General features: G+C 34.4%; 1 protein-coding gene across 2 annotated transcripts in view; it reads left to right on the top strand.

The window, feature by feature from the left end:
* Nucleotides 1-16,251, top strand: part of tbck (TBC1 domain containing kinase) — a 66,944-nt gene that overhangs the window by 14,004 nt on the left and 36,689 nt on the right. For both annotated transcript variants that reach the window (XM_065295350.2, XM_065295351.2), the window contains exons 8-22: nt 183-244; nt 529-590; nt 2,408-2,556; nt 3,421-3,559; nt 3,826-3,925; nt 4,152-4,201; nt 4,285-4,414; nt 6,272-6,370; nt 6,681-6,743; nt 6,973-7,099; nt 7,702-7,752; nt 7,858-7,941; nt 9,239-9,324; nt 12,781-12,817; nt 15,322-15,483. In XM_065295350.2, the coding sequence (XP_065151422.2) occupies nt 183-244; nt 529-590; nt 2,408-2,556; nt 3,421-3,559; nt 3,826-3,925; nt 4,152-4,201; nt 4,285-4,414; nt 6,272-6,370; nt 6,681-6,743; nt 6,973-7,099; nt 7,702-7,752; nt 7,858-7,941; nt 9,239-9,324; nt 12,781-12,817; nt 15,322-15,483 (1,401 nt within the window). The remainder of the gene's footprint in view (nt 1-182; nt 245-528; nt 591-2,407; nt 2,557-3,420; nt 3,560-3,825; nt 3,926-4,151; nt 4,202-4,284; nt 4,415-6,271; nt 6,371-6,680; nt 6,744-6,972; nt 7,100-7,701; nt 7,753-7,857; nt 7,942-9,238; nt 9,325-12,780; nt 12,818-15,321; nt 15,484-16,251) is intronic.

Raw genomic sequence — 16,251 nt, forward strand, 5'->3', positions numbered from 1 at the left:
TTAACAAGAGAATCAAAACAACATGTCTTATTAGACTGCTTTGGTTTAATGGGAATTAAAAAGAGCGTGGACCTTTTCTATTATAGTGTGGTTGTGTTCACATACTGCCAACACACATTTATGGCCCTTGTTTAATATGTGCCCTTTAAGACATCTCTTAAGTTTTCTGGTTGTCTCCACAGGATGCATGGATGACATAATCACTGTTTTAGCAGAGGAACACGGGTGCTTGGATACAATTAAGGTGAGTTAAGTCTTTTATTACTGCGCTTGCATTGCATGCAAAAATAATTTTGACAGCAAAATTAGAAATGCCCACATTTACTGTCAATGTCATGCTTATCTCTGCGATTTCATCTCAAAAGGGATTTTCTTTAAAAGGTTTTCTTTTAAACCGGAGAGATAAACTCCTTTTTATTTCCAAAGTTACCCAAATGTCCTCAAAAACAGTCACTTTTCGGTGCTGTCAGCTTAATAGTGTGAATGGCAGATGGCGCTTTGCTAATATTCCTGTTTACATCCTAACAGGAGCTGCCCGAAACTCTGCAGGCGTTATTGAGAAAATGCCTGATGTTTCTCCCTTCAAAAAGGTGACCTATTCATCCACACTGTCATTTCTTTTTAGATAAACACTCTTTCTTCTTTTAAAAGCTCACATTAGGCTGTCACAAGGGATTATTACATTATTTTGTTAAATTTCTTGAGAAGGGCACTGCTTATACATCTTCTCATGTCTGAAGCACATTTTGTCAGCCTAGTAGTGTTTTTTTTTTTTTAAATAAAATAACATTTTGCAGGAATTGCATTTGTTCACATTAGTTTCTGAGATTTCAATTACGCACCTAATTATTTGAGAAACTGTGGGTCGACACATACAGTGTACATATACATAAATATATTTTAGTTTCTACACTGCAAAAAATGACTTTTTCTAACTTAGTATTTTTGTTTTCTTTTAAGTACAAATATCTATACATGCTTTTTCTTGATGAGCAAAATTACCCAAGAAAATAAGTCTAGTTTTTTAGACAAAAAATATCACATTTAAAATTAAAAAAGCAAAAAAATCTGCCAATGGGTTAAGTGAAAAATCTTGAACTTTTTTCTTAAAAACTTTATTCAAGAAAAATTTGCTTACCTCATTAGCAGATTTTTTTACTTGTTTTATGCACAAATTCACTTAAATGTGATATTTTTTGTCTAAAAACTAGACTTATTTTTTATTTTAAACAAGACAAAAATACTAAGTATAAAAGTCATTTTTTGCAGTGTATTCATTTAAATACCGAATAGACCTTCCATATCTGTTAAATAATTCAAAAGCTTGAGAGCAGATAAAAATGTTTAGTTTTTTTAACTGAAAAAAGTAAATGTTCGTTCAGCTTTAAAAAAAATGTGTTGATTCAACAAAAAAAATTACTTAAACCCTTTATTACTGTACACTGCAAAAAATTATTTTCAAGAAAAAAAAATCTTAGTATTTTTGTCTTGTTTTCAGTAAAAAATGTCTACAAATTCTTAAATTAAGATGCTTTTACTTGATGAGCAAAACGACCCAAGAAAATAAGTCTAGTTTATAGACAAAAAATATCAAATTTAAAATTAAAAAAAGCAAAAAAAATCTGCCAATGCACTGGAAAAAAATATTTTCAAGAAAAACATTTCTTAGTATTTTTGTCTTGTTTTCAGTAAAAATATCTAAAAATTCTTAAATGAAGATGCTTTTTCTTGATGAGCAAAACGACCCAAGAAGTGATTTTGTGCATAAAACAAGCAAAAAAATCTTGAATTTAATTTTCAAGATTTTTTTGCTTACCCCATTGGCAGATTTTTTGCTTGTTTTATGCACAAAATCACTCACATTTGATGTTTTTGGTCTAAAAACTAGACTTATTTTCTTGGGTTGTTTAGCTCATCAAGAGAAAGCATCTTAATTTAAGAATATTTATATATTTTTACTGAAAACAAGACAAAAATACAAAGATTTTTTTTTCTTGAAAATATTTTTTTTGCAGTGTGTGGGTTAAGCAAAAAATATTTAACTTTTTTCTTAAACACTTTATTCAAGAATAATTTACTTGCGCCATTGGCAGATTTTTTTGCTTGTTTTATGCAAGATTCACTTGAATTTGATATTTCCATTTTTCGCAGTGTATTCATTAAAATTTTATACCGAATAGACCTTCCATGTCTGTTAAATAATTCAAAAGCCTAACATCAGATAAAAAGTTTTGTTTTTTCAACCTAAAAAAGTAAATGTTCTTGAAGCCTTAAAATTATTTAGTTAATTCAAGAAGAACTCAAACCCTTACTTACACAAACCCTTACTTTTTTTAAGTTAAAACAACAAAACCCTTTTTGCAGTGTATATGATAGAATAATCATAATGTGCTTATTTATTTTTCAGACCCACCCCAGCTGATCTTCTGGGTGATTCTGTGTTTGAGAGCATCGCCTGTCAGTATAAACCCTATCATAGCCCCGTGCGTCTGTTTTCCTCTACTCCCCGATGTGCCCATCTTGAGCTTCCAGAGGACATCAGCGAGCTCTGGAAAGGTTTGGGTTATCCAACATTTACAACCTGTTTGTTAAGGTCAATTCAAAACAAACTATTCTGATTGGATGAGGTTCATTCAAATCTAATCTGATATTTGGGCTCATATTGGTTTTTTTTTTTATTTATCGCATCAGCCAATAAAACTTCTTTTCTATAAATTGTTCCTAATGAAAAAGACACTAAACCCAATATTTGAAAGATGGCAATTATCATTCACTTTTTAAGATAACTTTATGCACACAACAACCACAGTTGCCAAGTCCTCCTAAAATACGCAATGTGGAGCTTTTTGACTGGATTTGCACTGCAAATCTTGATGACCAATTTTGATTTGTTGCCTGTATCCGATCCGCTTACATCATCTTTTAAAAGTGACTCGTATCCGATATCTGCATTTACACATTTGACCCTACCTTATAAACAGTCACAAATCATGTGACTGGTAGGTTGAATTTCTATATTATGCAATTAACTTTATTTAGTTTTACTTTTAACATGTTTAGAAAATGTTTTTTATGGAAAATATTCATATTCATAAACATACGCTTATTTTCTGTTTGTCTCTCATTTACTGTACATTTGCGTTATATCGGCCAATCGACTACATTGCTTCCTCACTATCTACCTATTTTGGTCGTCCACAATTCGAAACTATTGTAAAATGGCAATAAAGTTTCATTATCTGGCAACCGTAAATAGCCTACAAATTAATAAACAGTTTTACTTTGTGTAATAACTGTTTATCAGCTATGGCTGTTGATTTATACAGTAGTAGACCAATAAGCCATTCAAGGCCATCCTCTAAAGTAATTTTACCATGAACATGGGTTAAAAAATGCACATGAATTTTGCTTTTTGTGTAGATGAAGGAGAAAATAACCTAGCAGAGCGAGCTATAGATGAGGTTTATCATCTGTGGTGCCTGGCGGGAGGAGACCTGGAGAAAGAGCTGACCAATCAGGAGATCATCCAATCCAAACCTCCAGTCTGCACCCTACCCAAGTACCCACTGATCTCTCTTACACATACATTTATGCACTTGGCAGGTGCTTTTAACCTAATCGACTTGCAATCTATAAATTTTTTTTATTGGTATGGGGTTCGAACCCATGACCTTTTATGTTGCTTCACTAATGCTCTTCCAAATTAAGCTACAGGAACATTCAGCCCTCTCCAGCTTCAGCATCCACTTTGTGGTAAATTGTCATTGTGTCAACTGTGAATTTTTCAACCATGACCACACATCTTGTTTCACACGTTTATTTTAGGTTTATTTTTGAAGACGGGGAATCTTTCGGCCAAGGTCGAGACAGAAGTTTTCTGCTGGATGACACGACTGTGACACTTTCTCTCTATCAGCTCAAAAATGTAAGTGTGCGCGCGGTCACGAGTTGCTGAATGTTTAATAAAGCGTGCAAGGTGCTCTGATTTGCATACAAGAGACCGCAAAGATTTTAAATTTAGATTTAGGTCTCATAGTTATGTTTGAGTCCTATGTAGATAAACCCTTGTTTTTAGTAAATTGGGTAGTTTTGTATGCCCCAAGCATGTATCTGTCAAATCAAGCATGCTAATGCCCATGCTTTTATTCCAGAGGCTGAAGGATGTCGCTGGAGAGACGTACTATCCCTTATTAGAGGACGAGTAAGATAAGTTTTCTCTTTTTATGTATTCTGCTGTGTTTGGCAGCAGTCTGGTAATTTAGAAATGTCCGGTGTGTCCCGCAGGCAATCCAGTCTGCCTCAGTCTAACAGCAGTAATGAACTGTCCGCCACGGTCACACTTCCTCTCATTATCCGCGAGAGAGACACCGAGTACCAGCTCACCCGCATTGTCCTCTTCGACAGACTGCTCAAGGTCCTTCAGACGCACACACACATTTAACTGTAAAAAATATAGCATGATGAAATCACTTCACACAAATTGAGAGAGTTTAAATAATGGGACAGTTCTATTAGTTCAGGGGGTAAAGGCGTCACCACAAATAGGGACATTTAAAAAAATCATTTGTATTTTCTTAATGAGGGCTTAGCATTTTGAAATATAGTATACACTCACCTAAAGGATTATTAGGAACACCTGTTCAGTTTCTCATTAATGCAATTATCTAATCAACCAATCACATGGCAGTTGCTTCAATGCATTTAGGGGTGTGGTCCTGGTCAAGACTGAACTCCAAACTGAATGTCAGAATGGGAAAGAAAGGTGATTTAAGCAATTTTGACCGTGGTATGGTTGTTGGTGCCAGACGAGCCGGTCTGAGTATTTTTACAATCTGCTCAGTTACTGGGATTTTCAAGCACAACCATTTCTAGGGTTTACAAAGAATGATGTGAAAAGGGAGAAGCATCCAGTATGCGGCAGTCCTGTGGGTGAAAATGCCTTGTTGATGCCAGAGGTCAGAGGAGAATGGGCCGACTGATTCAAGCTGATAGAAGAGCAACTTTGACTGAAATAACCACTCGTTACAACTGAGGTATGCAGCAAAGCATTTGTGAAGCCACAACACGCACAACCTTGAGGCGGATGGGCTACAACAGCAGAAGACCCCACCGGGTACCACTCATCTCCACTACAAATAGGAAAAAGAGGCTACAATTTGCACGAGCTCACCAAAATTGGATAGTTGAAGACTGGAAAAAATGTTGCCTGGTCTCAATTTCTGTTAAGACATTCAGATGATAGAGTCAGAATTTGGCATAAACAGAATGAGAACATGGATCTATCATGCCTTGTTACCACTGTGTAGGCTGGTAGTGGTGGTGTAATGGTGTGGGGGATGTTTTTTTGGCACACTTTAGGCCCTTTAGTGCCAATTGGGCATCGTTTAAATGCCACAGCCTACCTGAGCATTGTTTCTGACCATGTCCATCCCTTTATGACCACCATGTACCCATCCTCTGATGGCGTCTTCCAGCAGGATAATGCACCATGTCACAAAGCTCGAATCATTTCAAATTGGTTTCTTGAACATGACAATGAGTTCACTGTACTAAAATGGCCCCCACAGTCACCAGATCTCAACCCAATAGAGCATCTTTGGGATGTGGTGGAACGGGAGCTTCGTGCCCTGGATGTGCATCCCACAAATCTCCATCAGCTGTAAGATGCTATCCTATCAATATGTGCCAACATTTCTAAAGAATGCTTTCAGCACCTTGTTGAATCAATGCCACGTAGAATTAAGTCAGTTCTGAAGGCGAAAGGGGGTTAAACACAGTATTAGTATGGTGTTCCTAATAATCCTTTAGGTGAATGTATATACACTGCAAAAAAAGATTTTTCTTAGTTTTTATGTCTTGTTTTCAGTTAAAATATCTAAAAATTATTATATTAGTAATTATTTATAGTAATTTTGTCCATAAAACAAGCAAAAAAATCTGCCAATGGGTAAAGCAAAAAATTGTGAAAATTTTTCTTAAGCACTAAATTCAAGAAACATTTTATTTTTTTCGCTTGTTTTATGCACAAAATCACTTAAATTCATATATATATATATATATATATATATATATATATATTTATATATATATATATATATATATATATATATATATATATATATATATATATATATATATATATATATATATATATATATATATATATATATATATATATATATATATATATTTTTTTTATTTACTACTGCCTGTACTGTATATACTGAATGTTTTAATGTGCTATATATGTGCTTTTTTTGTTTGTTTTCAGGCATACACTTACAAAAAGAACCAGATTTGGAAGGAGGCACGGGTGGATATTCCCCCACTTCTAAGAGGTCTGGCATGGGCGGCTTTACTAGGAGTTGAGGTATATATTGGAAACACTTAGCAGTAAATGTTTTGTACGCCTTTTTAATAGCAAACCGTGGGTTTATTTTTTTTTTTGAGGTGGTGTCAATACATTCCTTGAACAAAAAAGCACATCTGGCATTTTCTTTCTCATTAATGCAATATCGATTCCTGCATTTGCTTAATTGCATGATGTATACCATCAGTCAAATGGTGATGTAAATTCAATGCGCATTTTTGCATTTTGTTACCAAACATGCGTTTGTACTGCAAAAGTGACTTATTTATTTGCAGCATTCGTATTCAAATCAGTTTGTGTACTCCCTCAGGGGGATATCCAATCGAAATACGACAGCATTGATAAGGACACGCCCATCCCGACTGACAGACAGGTGAGTTTTACATCCACTGATCGTGCTTATTGAAGACTGAATAATTCATTAGTCTGTTGAATAATTCATTTTGTTTACCGACTTGCTGTTTTCACCTTAATGCCTTGACTGCTTCGACTATTTAAAATGTTATGGGACCCAATGGCCCATTTGCAAACATCCTGCCACTTATTTGAGTTCACTGAAGGTCAGAGACTCGTCTGAAATTGTTTTTGGTTTCATTTCGCAGATTGAAGTGGACATCCCACGTTGCCACCAGTATGATGAACTGCTCTCGTCGCCTCAGGGTCACGTCAAGTTTCGCCGGGTCCTCAAGGCCTGGGTGGTGTCCCATTCTGACCTGGTCTACTGGCAAGGTAAAGTAGGAATAGTTGGGTTGTGCCGTGTATTCCCATAGTCCTCTTTTTTTGACACTAGATGGCAGCAAAGACTCACAGTGTGTCTTTATAAACAGATAATGGTCCTTACAGCTTGACACAGAACAGATGTGACAGTGCAGAATCTGATGTGATTTATAAATGTCTGTGTGGGTGAATCTCATGAAACCTGTTACTGTATGAACATTTCCAGGTCATTTCAAAATCAAAAAGATATGAGATATTATGTTTTGTATGAAGAAAATTAGATCAGATTTGATTCATTATATTTATTGTCTTATTACTACAATGCCTTTTGGACATTTGAGGTTTTGTTTATGTGAAGTATAGTTTCTGAATAGTTTCTCCTTACTTAAATATTGTATGTTTTACTACAGGCATTGCATTTTTTTTCAGTGTTACTAAAGTAATTACTGTAAAAAAAATGAATTGCATTTTTAAGGGAGGTGTTTTTTATTTTTTTTTTGTTATGAAGAATTTAAATAAAAAGTGCACCTAAATAAAGCCACAATGCAAAAAATATGACCCGTAATAATGAATATTGTTTGTTTGTATTGAATAATCTAATGTTTTCACTCCAGGCTTGGATTCACTCTGTGCACCTTTCCTGTACCTAAATTTCAACAATGAAGGTGAATTTCGGACACATTAATAATGTGTCCATAAATAAATAGTCGATATACTGAGTTTTGTTTCATGTGACTCTTGTTTCTAACCCATCTTATTTAATCTCTCAGCTCTTGCATACGCTTGTATGTCGGCCTTCATCCCCAAATATCTGTACAACTTCTTCCTGAAGGACAACTCTCATGTTATACAAGGTATGATTGTTTGTCCCATCTGTTTAAAACATATAGCTGGAGTATGGCAAAAATAAGCGGTCACATTTTGACATTTTTATTCCATCAATATCTGTGTCGTCTCATTTTAAAGTCCCAATGAAATCAAAACTCACAATTCTTATTTTTGATCTAATATTGTAGTGTTTATTATAAACAATAAATCTGTGTAAGTCATTCTTTTTTTATCATGCTCATAAACTTTAACCGAAATCTAAAAATGTACTTCCGCCCCCTGTACTTCTCTAATGACGTCAGTTAGACAGCTTGGGTGGAGCATCTGTTAACTCCGCCCCCTCCAACTGTTACTGTGCATTCACACCAGACACAGTAGAGGTGGCATAAACGCGCTATTTGTGCGTAGTTGGATGCTTAAATAATTTGAGTTTACTCACGTGAAAGCCGAGCGTGAAATTCTAGTCATTCGAGACATTCATGTGAAAATTCGCATCATGGGAGGGGCTTCTGCAACTCCGCCCACTTTCTGTAATCATGTGACTTCTAGAGCAAGCTCCTGATTGGTTAACGGTGCAAGAATATCCGCCAATATGCCTATTCGAGGCTTTGCATTGACTTAACATGTAAGTCACTCGCGCTTGCCGCCTCTTCCGCGTCTGATATGAACGCACAGTTTGTCAGCTGTCAGTTTAATTTCTGAATGAAACGCCTACTTTTCTATATCCAATCAAAGCATAGTGGAAAACACAAGCCACACCCACTACTTTCCCACTATTGTTTCACTTGGAAATATGTCACAACACGGAAGTAAAGTCGATCGCCTGCATTGAATGCCTACAGCTGCTAACAATAAAATTATCAAAATCGTAATCGTTTGCAAAATAAAAGTTTTTGTTTACATCATATGTGTGTGTACTGTGTATAATAATTATGTTCATATTAATACAAACACATACATTCATGCATAATTTTAAGAAAGTAAATGTAAGAAATTTTACGTTTTTATATATATATATATATATATATATATATATATATATATATATATATATATATATATATTTATTTATTTATTTATTTATTTATTTATTTATTTATATACATATATGATGTAAACAAAAACTTTTATTCTGCAAATGATTTAGTTGCGATTAATCGTTATGCAGACCTAAATAAAATGATTCCTCCGGCTTGACAGTTGGGCATATTTGTAGGTTAGTTGTCAGCGTTTCATTGCGAGATTTGTGTTGTTTTGGTCGCTGACTGTGCAGTAGGTGTAAATATGCAAATTTCTGACTACTCTTATTCTGCACTTTTACAGAATATCTGACCGTCTTCTCTCAGATGATTGCTTTCCACGACCCCGAGCTGGGCAACCACCTCAATGAGATCGGATTTATACCGGATGTAAGTACACTCCAAACATAAAATCCATGCATAGACCCCTGTTTGCTTCCAAGATAAATGTTTTCGTCTTATTGGTCCCGGTACATCAATTCCAAAGGAAAGATTTTGCTGTCATCATCATTTACTGAAGGTGGTTTCATGTAAAGTTGTCTAAAGGAACTATAATTAAATAATACACTATACAATTTATTTAGTTATGAAAAATGTTGATCTCTTACAGCATGTAATTTCTTAATGTTTACATCATCGGTAGGCGTCAATTCGGCCGTAGTTTATTTCATTAATGTGACAGTCACGCACGCAACAGACCCTGAGATTTGAGTTCAGGCCAAGTTTAACCCCAAACACACACATGGATTCGCACAGCCTCCGACCTCCCCAAACGCTGGTTTTGTGCCTCTCCTCGCTGATGGATAGGTGACCTCTGCAAACACATCCAGAGTGAACCTTAAAATTCCACTCCAACCCCAAATAAAAGATGAGCTGTGGGAATCAACACTGAATCTGTCTCTGAATCACAGAGGTGTACTGATGTTCAGTTAGGTTCGGTCTCTGAACAGATGTTGTTGTGGCTACACAAAGAGAATCAAAGGCAGATTCATGAGAGGATATAATCTACTGCTGCAAGTCTTGCTTGGTTGAAGGCCATGATTCCCAGTACACTTGACGTGGACACAAATTGCTTTCTGGTCAGTAAATCTAATGTCCCCTTGAGTTTTGCCTTGAGAAGCCATATTTTACACTTTTGGGTGGAATGGCTGATTATAACGTTTCTCGGGGATTTTTCGACAACATCAGTTGTAGTTTATTTATTATTTTCCACTTTTTTTGATGGTTTTCAAAATTTCTTTTGCGTAAATGCAACTTTTTTCTTTCTTAGTTTAGACTTCATTTCTGTGGGGTAAACTTTTATTTGAAAGGATCAACATGGATTGGACATTTTCAGTCCAAAATCGAAATCGAGAATGTGTTTTTGATCAATATTGATCCATCTGTTTATATTTTCTTAAACCTCTGATGATAGACATCAGACATCAGAAAACTATCAGTCTATCATACTCATGATTTCTTTTTTATAGATAAACACACATCAGGGCTCCAGACTAACTTTTTTCACTAGGAGCACAGTGGCCCCAACTGAAAATTTTAGGGGCACAACCAGAAGATTTAGGGGCACACACCGTAAATCAACATGCTAGCCAAATATTCAAATTTCTACTAATTTCCACTGTATTACTAATAAATACTTTAAGGATAAATGAAGAAAGGACAATGTGCGGTTTCAAATTCAGGTGTCACATCACAACAAAAAGGTAAAACTAACTGATGTAAAATTCAGTGGCACACTCTCAAATTTTGGTGGCAAAATGCCAGTCTGGAGCCCTGCACATAAAAAATGGCACACGTTTTTGGGAGACAGCATACTTTGTAGGAAAACTGTGAATTAAAATGCACAAACAAGAAGCAATAAATGGAGAAAGGGAAAATGGAGAATGTAATTTATTTTATTTATTTAATTTTATAAGTAAATTAAATGGATGTTTATTTAATTTTACTTATCTTTAATTTTATTTATCTTCAATTGTATTTATCTTTAATTTTATAAAAAATTTGTATTTAATTTAATTTAATTTAATTTAATTTAATTTAATTTTAGAAACAACAGTATAGATGTTTTTATTTTATTTTATTTACCTTTAATTCAATTTATCTTTAATTTTATTTAATTTTTAGTTTTTAGATTTAATTTAATTTAATTTATTTTATTTTAATTTTAGAAACAACTGTATGATTTTACTTTATTTTACTTACCTCTAATTAAATTTATCTTTAATTTTATTAAATTTTTTGTTTTTTGTTTTTAGATTTAATTTAATTTAATTTAATTTTAGAAACAACAGTATAGATGTTTTTATTTTATTTTATTTACCTTTAATTTAATGTATCTTTAATTTTATTTTATTTTTAGTTTTTAAATTTAATTTAATTTTAATTTAATTTAATTTAATTTAATTTAATTTAATTTAATTTAATTTAATTTAATTTAATTTTAATTTTAATTTAATTTAATTTTAGAAACAACTGTATAGATGAATTTACTTTATTTAACTTACCTTTAAATTAATTTATCTTTAATTTTATAACATTTTTAGTTTTCGGTTTTTAGATTTAATTTAATTTAATTTTTTTAATTTAATTTTTATTTTATTAAAATCTTATTTAGCTTTAATTTTATAGATGTGACATTTTTCTGTTATGGATGTGACAATTCTGAAAACTGCACCTACCTAACAATGGAAAATAACTTGAAAAAATGTTTGAAAACTTAATTGCTCTTGAATCATCCTTTATTGTTTGTTCCTTTACCCGTGTAAAATTCAATACTTTTAAAGTTTCAAACAAAAACTGTTCCTCTAGTTAATATTGTTTAATATTTACATAACAATATAACATTTGATCTTGAGTTGAATTATCTTGTTATTATCAAACTGTATATGAGGCATGATTTCATCTTGGCTAATGTTAGTCTGGGATTTATCTCAGTGAGTGCTATTGTATTTGGCCGGGTAAGGCCTAAAATTCGCAAAAGTGACCTACTTTCCCGTCCTGCTTTACACTGGCATTCAAATCGTGTTAGGCAGGCCTGCATTTATTGCCAAAACTAACCCAGTGTATTTAGCTTTCCTCTCGAAACATCCAACTCGACCTAATTGTCCCATGCCGATATTTGTTAATGATCAGGACTGATATATTCTCTCGTGTCACATTCCTGAAACGGACATTGTTGTTGATGAAATCTTTTGAAACAATATATCGGGAGCCAGGATTCGAACCAAGCAGTGAAGGTTTCACTGGTTATCGTAGCAGATTTCAAATCCCATCATGCATAGCGCCTATCTGCCTCTATATGAGTGAAACGAACTCCTTCGCAGCAGTGCTGTCATGTTTAGATGGGGTCGGAGTCTCTCAGACAGAGATGAAGGTCTTCTCAGCAGGGAACTGAGCTGGCTAGACTGAAGCCTGTCTACAACTCGCCCTCTGATTTCTCCCCCAACACTTCTGAGGCAGAGCCACCAATCAACTTCTCAAATGGATTATACATCCTAGCCAGCCACTGCGGAGCAGAACCATGGGAAAAGATTCAGTGTTGAAACAGGTGCTGAGAGAGAGAGAGAGAGAGAGAGAGAGAGAGAGAGAGAGAGAGAGAGAGAGAGAGAGACAGACAGACATGTTGCTTGTTCATTACCCTCCCACACACGTCCTCTCATTTCACACAGGGGTGTTAAGCAAATGCCTGAATTACAAACGCAGGGTTTCTCTGATTAATTTAACAATTTCTGTTTTATTGAGAATTGACAAAAGATCCCATGCTGTTTTTTCATATTAATTTCATTTTTCCTCATGTAAAATATGGCTTTTATTACAAAATGAATGCTCTTTCTTTGTCCCTTTCAGCTGTACGCAATCCCGTGGTTCCTTACTATGTTCACCCGTGAGTATCAGTGACTAGTCTTTAACAAGATTTGGATTTACTTATTATTTATTAAATTTATGGTTGAAAGTGTTAAAGTCCCCCTGTAGTTGATATTTTGATTTTTACACTTAAAACTCATCTTTGAGCATCACAATAGCATATGTAAAAGTTTTCCTGTGACAGTCATTTCTTCATGCTTTAAAACGGCTTGATTCCCTTATTACGAATATGCAAATTAGTCTCCACCTCTACTCAGCCGTACCCGTAAATAGATGGTAATTGTCCTAGTTTCAGATAGATAACTGCCAAGTCTGGTTTCCCACTGCATAGTTTGCAGACAGATTCCCATTTGCAGTTCTAAATACTCTGCAATGGTGTTGAATGATGAATTCGCACATGTTTTGTCTTAAAGCATATTAAAAACACCACATAGACATATAAACAACAATAAAAATGTTGTTTTCACCACAGTGGGACTTTTAACTCATTCCCCATCAGCCTTTTTTGGAAAAGTTGCCCGCCAACATTTTTTGTGATTTTCACAAAAGGAAAATGTTCTTCTAAAAATATATAAACATACAAATATATCGAATTAAAAGAACAGACCCTCTGCTTAAAAAAAAATAAACAAACAAACAAAACGGGGAAAAGAAAAACGTTTCATCCAATCTATATTTTTGTATCTGCTAATAAACTCTTAAATATGGGTATTTATCTTTAAAAAAATCTTTTTTTTTGCAAAATGCTTAAATAATTGCATTTTGTGAGGAATTTTGTTAAAGATTAGATTCAGAATGATTATCAAAACACACAGAGTTCAAATTTGTAAATCCTTTTTTTTTAGGGATGCACCGATAGGATTTTTTGGGGCCGATACCGATTTAAACAGACAACTTCTGGCCGATGCCGATACCGATATTAAACACTTGTATACAATACTATACAGTTGGTCTTTTAGCTAGTTTATTTCTGCATCAAATTAATTTTTACTGAACATGGATTTTATTTAATTAACATTCAACTGACCAACATAATAAGAGAGGCACAAATTAAGCTAAAACAAATATAAGAAGACAGCATGACAACCTTCAAAGGTGGTTTTTGCTATTCAGCATTTATTTTATTAACAATATTAACTCATTTTTTTTTTTACATAAAATGGATTTCTTTATGCAGTTAATTAATAAACAATCAGTATCGGCCTTTCTCGTGCTATTGCCGATATGCCGATGGTTTCAAATTCATCAAAAATCGGCCGATAAATATCGGCGGCCGATACATCGGTGCATCACTACTTTTTTTGCTTCAGTTTTTAATAAATTGGGTAAGTGCGGCATTTTTTTGAATAATATTACAGATTACCATAAAACCTCATCACAGACACGTTTTTTAATGCAAATGTTTTTTCTCAATTGACGAGATAAATCGTCAATGGCGAGGAAAGAGTTAATAATATATAGATGTAAAAAAATACTATATATACTATAGTTAAAAAAGGCCTGATGTTTCAACCTATGGTTGGGTAAATATGGAAGATTTTTGGGTTTAAATTGACCTATGCTGGGTTGTTTCAACCTACACTTGGGTCAAGTATAGACTTTTCTAGGTTAATTTAAACCAGGAGTGGTGTTTGTCTATATTTTACCAAAGATAGCCTATTGGATATAACAAGATTGAGCATGCCTTTTATTATGAATAGGGGACAAGGGGCTCAATATGGCCGCTCTGGTGACGAAAGTCCTGCCTTCAAGTTAAAATAATAAATGATCAATAAATCAATAATGCCTTTATTTGATATACAGTGTTTAAGGAGACGACAGGAAAGTACAGGGTGGATAGAGGGGTATGGGATGGGCAAATGACCTCGAGCCAGGATATAAACTTGGGTCACCGGAAGTGTACCTGCACCATATGTCAGAGCACTGTCCAATACATCATCGGCTCTGACAGAAATATGATGTTTAATTGTGATTTTGCCACGTGTTTTTAGAGATAGATTGGAATTTTTCATTACTTAATGTATCCGCCCGAACATGGACGCCTATTGGTGCCCCTTCTCTACCGTAAAGCATCTATTATTTTACCCAACCATTAGTTAAAACAATCCAGAAAGTGTACATAACCAGAAATTACAGTTTTCTTTGTAGTTGTATCAAAACAGATGTTTTTTTCTATGAAATTTGTTTTTAAAGAATAATTTGCAATGATAAAATACTTTAATAATGATCAAGACTTGATGAGACTTCCTCTCTTTAGACGACACATTTCAAAACAATAAGCACTGATGGACTGTAATTGCCCATTGTTTCATTAAACACAATGTGTATTCTTTTATGATTACTGTAAAAATACCATTGTGTTCCCATGATGTCATTTAATTGTCACACATCAGTAAATATCTGATTTTAATTACCTATTTTTTCAAACAATGTTAATGTATTGAATTTCTGTTGTTGTAATTAGCATGAATATGTACAAACTACACTTGCAGTCAGTGATTTATTTTCCCGTTTCCTGCCCAGATGTGTTCCCGCTACACAAGATCTTTCACCTCTGGGATACGCTGTTGTTGGGAAACTCCTCCTTTCCCTTTTGCATTGGTGTAGCTATTCTCCAACAGCTCAGAGATCGACTGCTGGCCAATGGCTTCAATGAGTGCATCCTGCTCTTTTCAGACTTGCCCGGTAAGAGTCATTTGTATGTTGAAAAAAAATACAAAGCGCAGTTTTCTCTATGATTACTCCATACATAGGCAGCATTTTTCTTCAACTATCCAATTTTGGTGAGCTTGTGCAAATTGTAGAATCTTTTTCCTATTTGGAGATGAGTGGTACCTGGTGGGGTCTTTTGCTGTTGTAGCCCATCCACCTCAAGGTTGTGCGTGTTGTGGCTTCACAAATGCTTTGCTGCATACCTCGGTTGTAACGAGTGGTTATTTCAGTCAAAGTTGCTCTTCTATCAGCTTGAATCAGTCGGCCCATTCTCCTCTGACGTCTGGCATCAACAAGCCATTTTTGCCCACAGGACTGCCGCATACTGGATGTTTTTCACTTTTCACACCATTCTTTGTAAACCCTAGAAATGATTGTGCATGAAAATCCCAGTAACTGAGCAGATTGTGAAATACTGTCTGGCCCCAACAACCATGCCACGATCAAAATAGCTTGAATCACCTTTCTTTCCCTTTCTGACATTCAGTTTGAAGTTCAGGAGATTGTCTTGACCAGGACCACACCCCTAAATGCATTGAAGCAACTGCCATATGATTGGTTGATTAGATAATTGCATTAATGAGAAATTGAATAGGTGTTCCTAATAATCCTTTAGGTGAGTGTATCTTCATTTGTGTTCAGCATAACAAAGACATTTATACAGGCTAGGAACAACAATTTTTTTTCTTTTATCAGTGAACTATCCCTTTAACTTTTCACACAGACATTAGTTGAAGAAAC

The sequence above is a fragment of the Paramisgurnus dabryanus genome, chromosome 4, assembly GCF_030506205.2.
Source record: "Paramisgurnus dabryanus chromosome 4, PD_genome_1.1, whole genome shotgun sequence".
In the NCBI taxonomy this organism is placed as follows: domain Eukaryota; kingdom Metazoa; phylum Chordata; class Actinopteri; order Cypriniformes; family Cobitidae; genus Paramisgurnus; species Paramisgurnus dabryanus.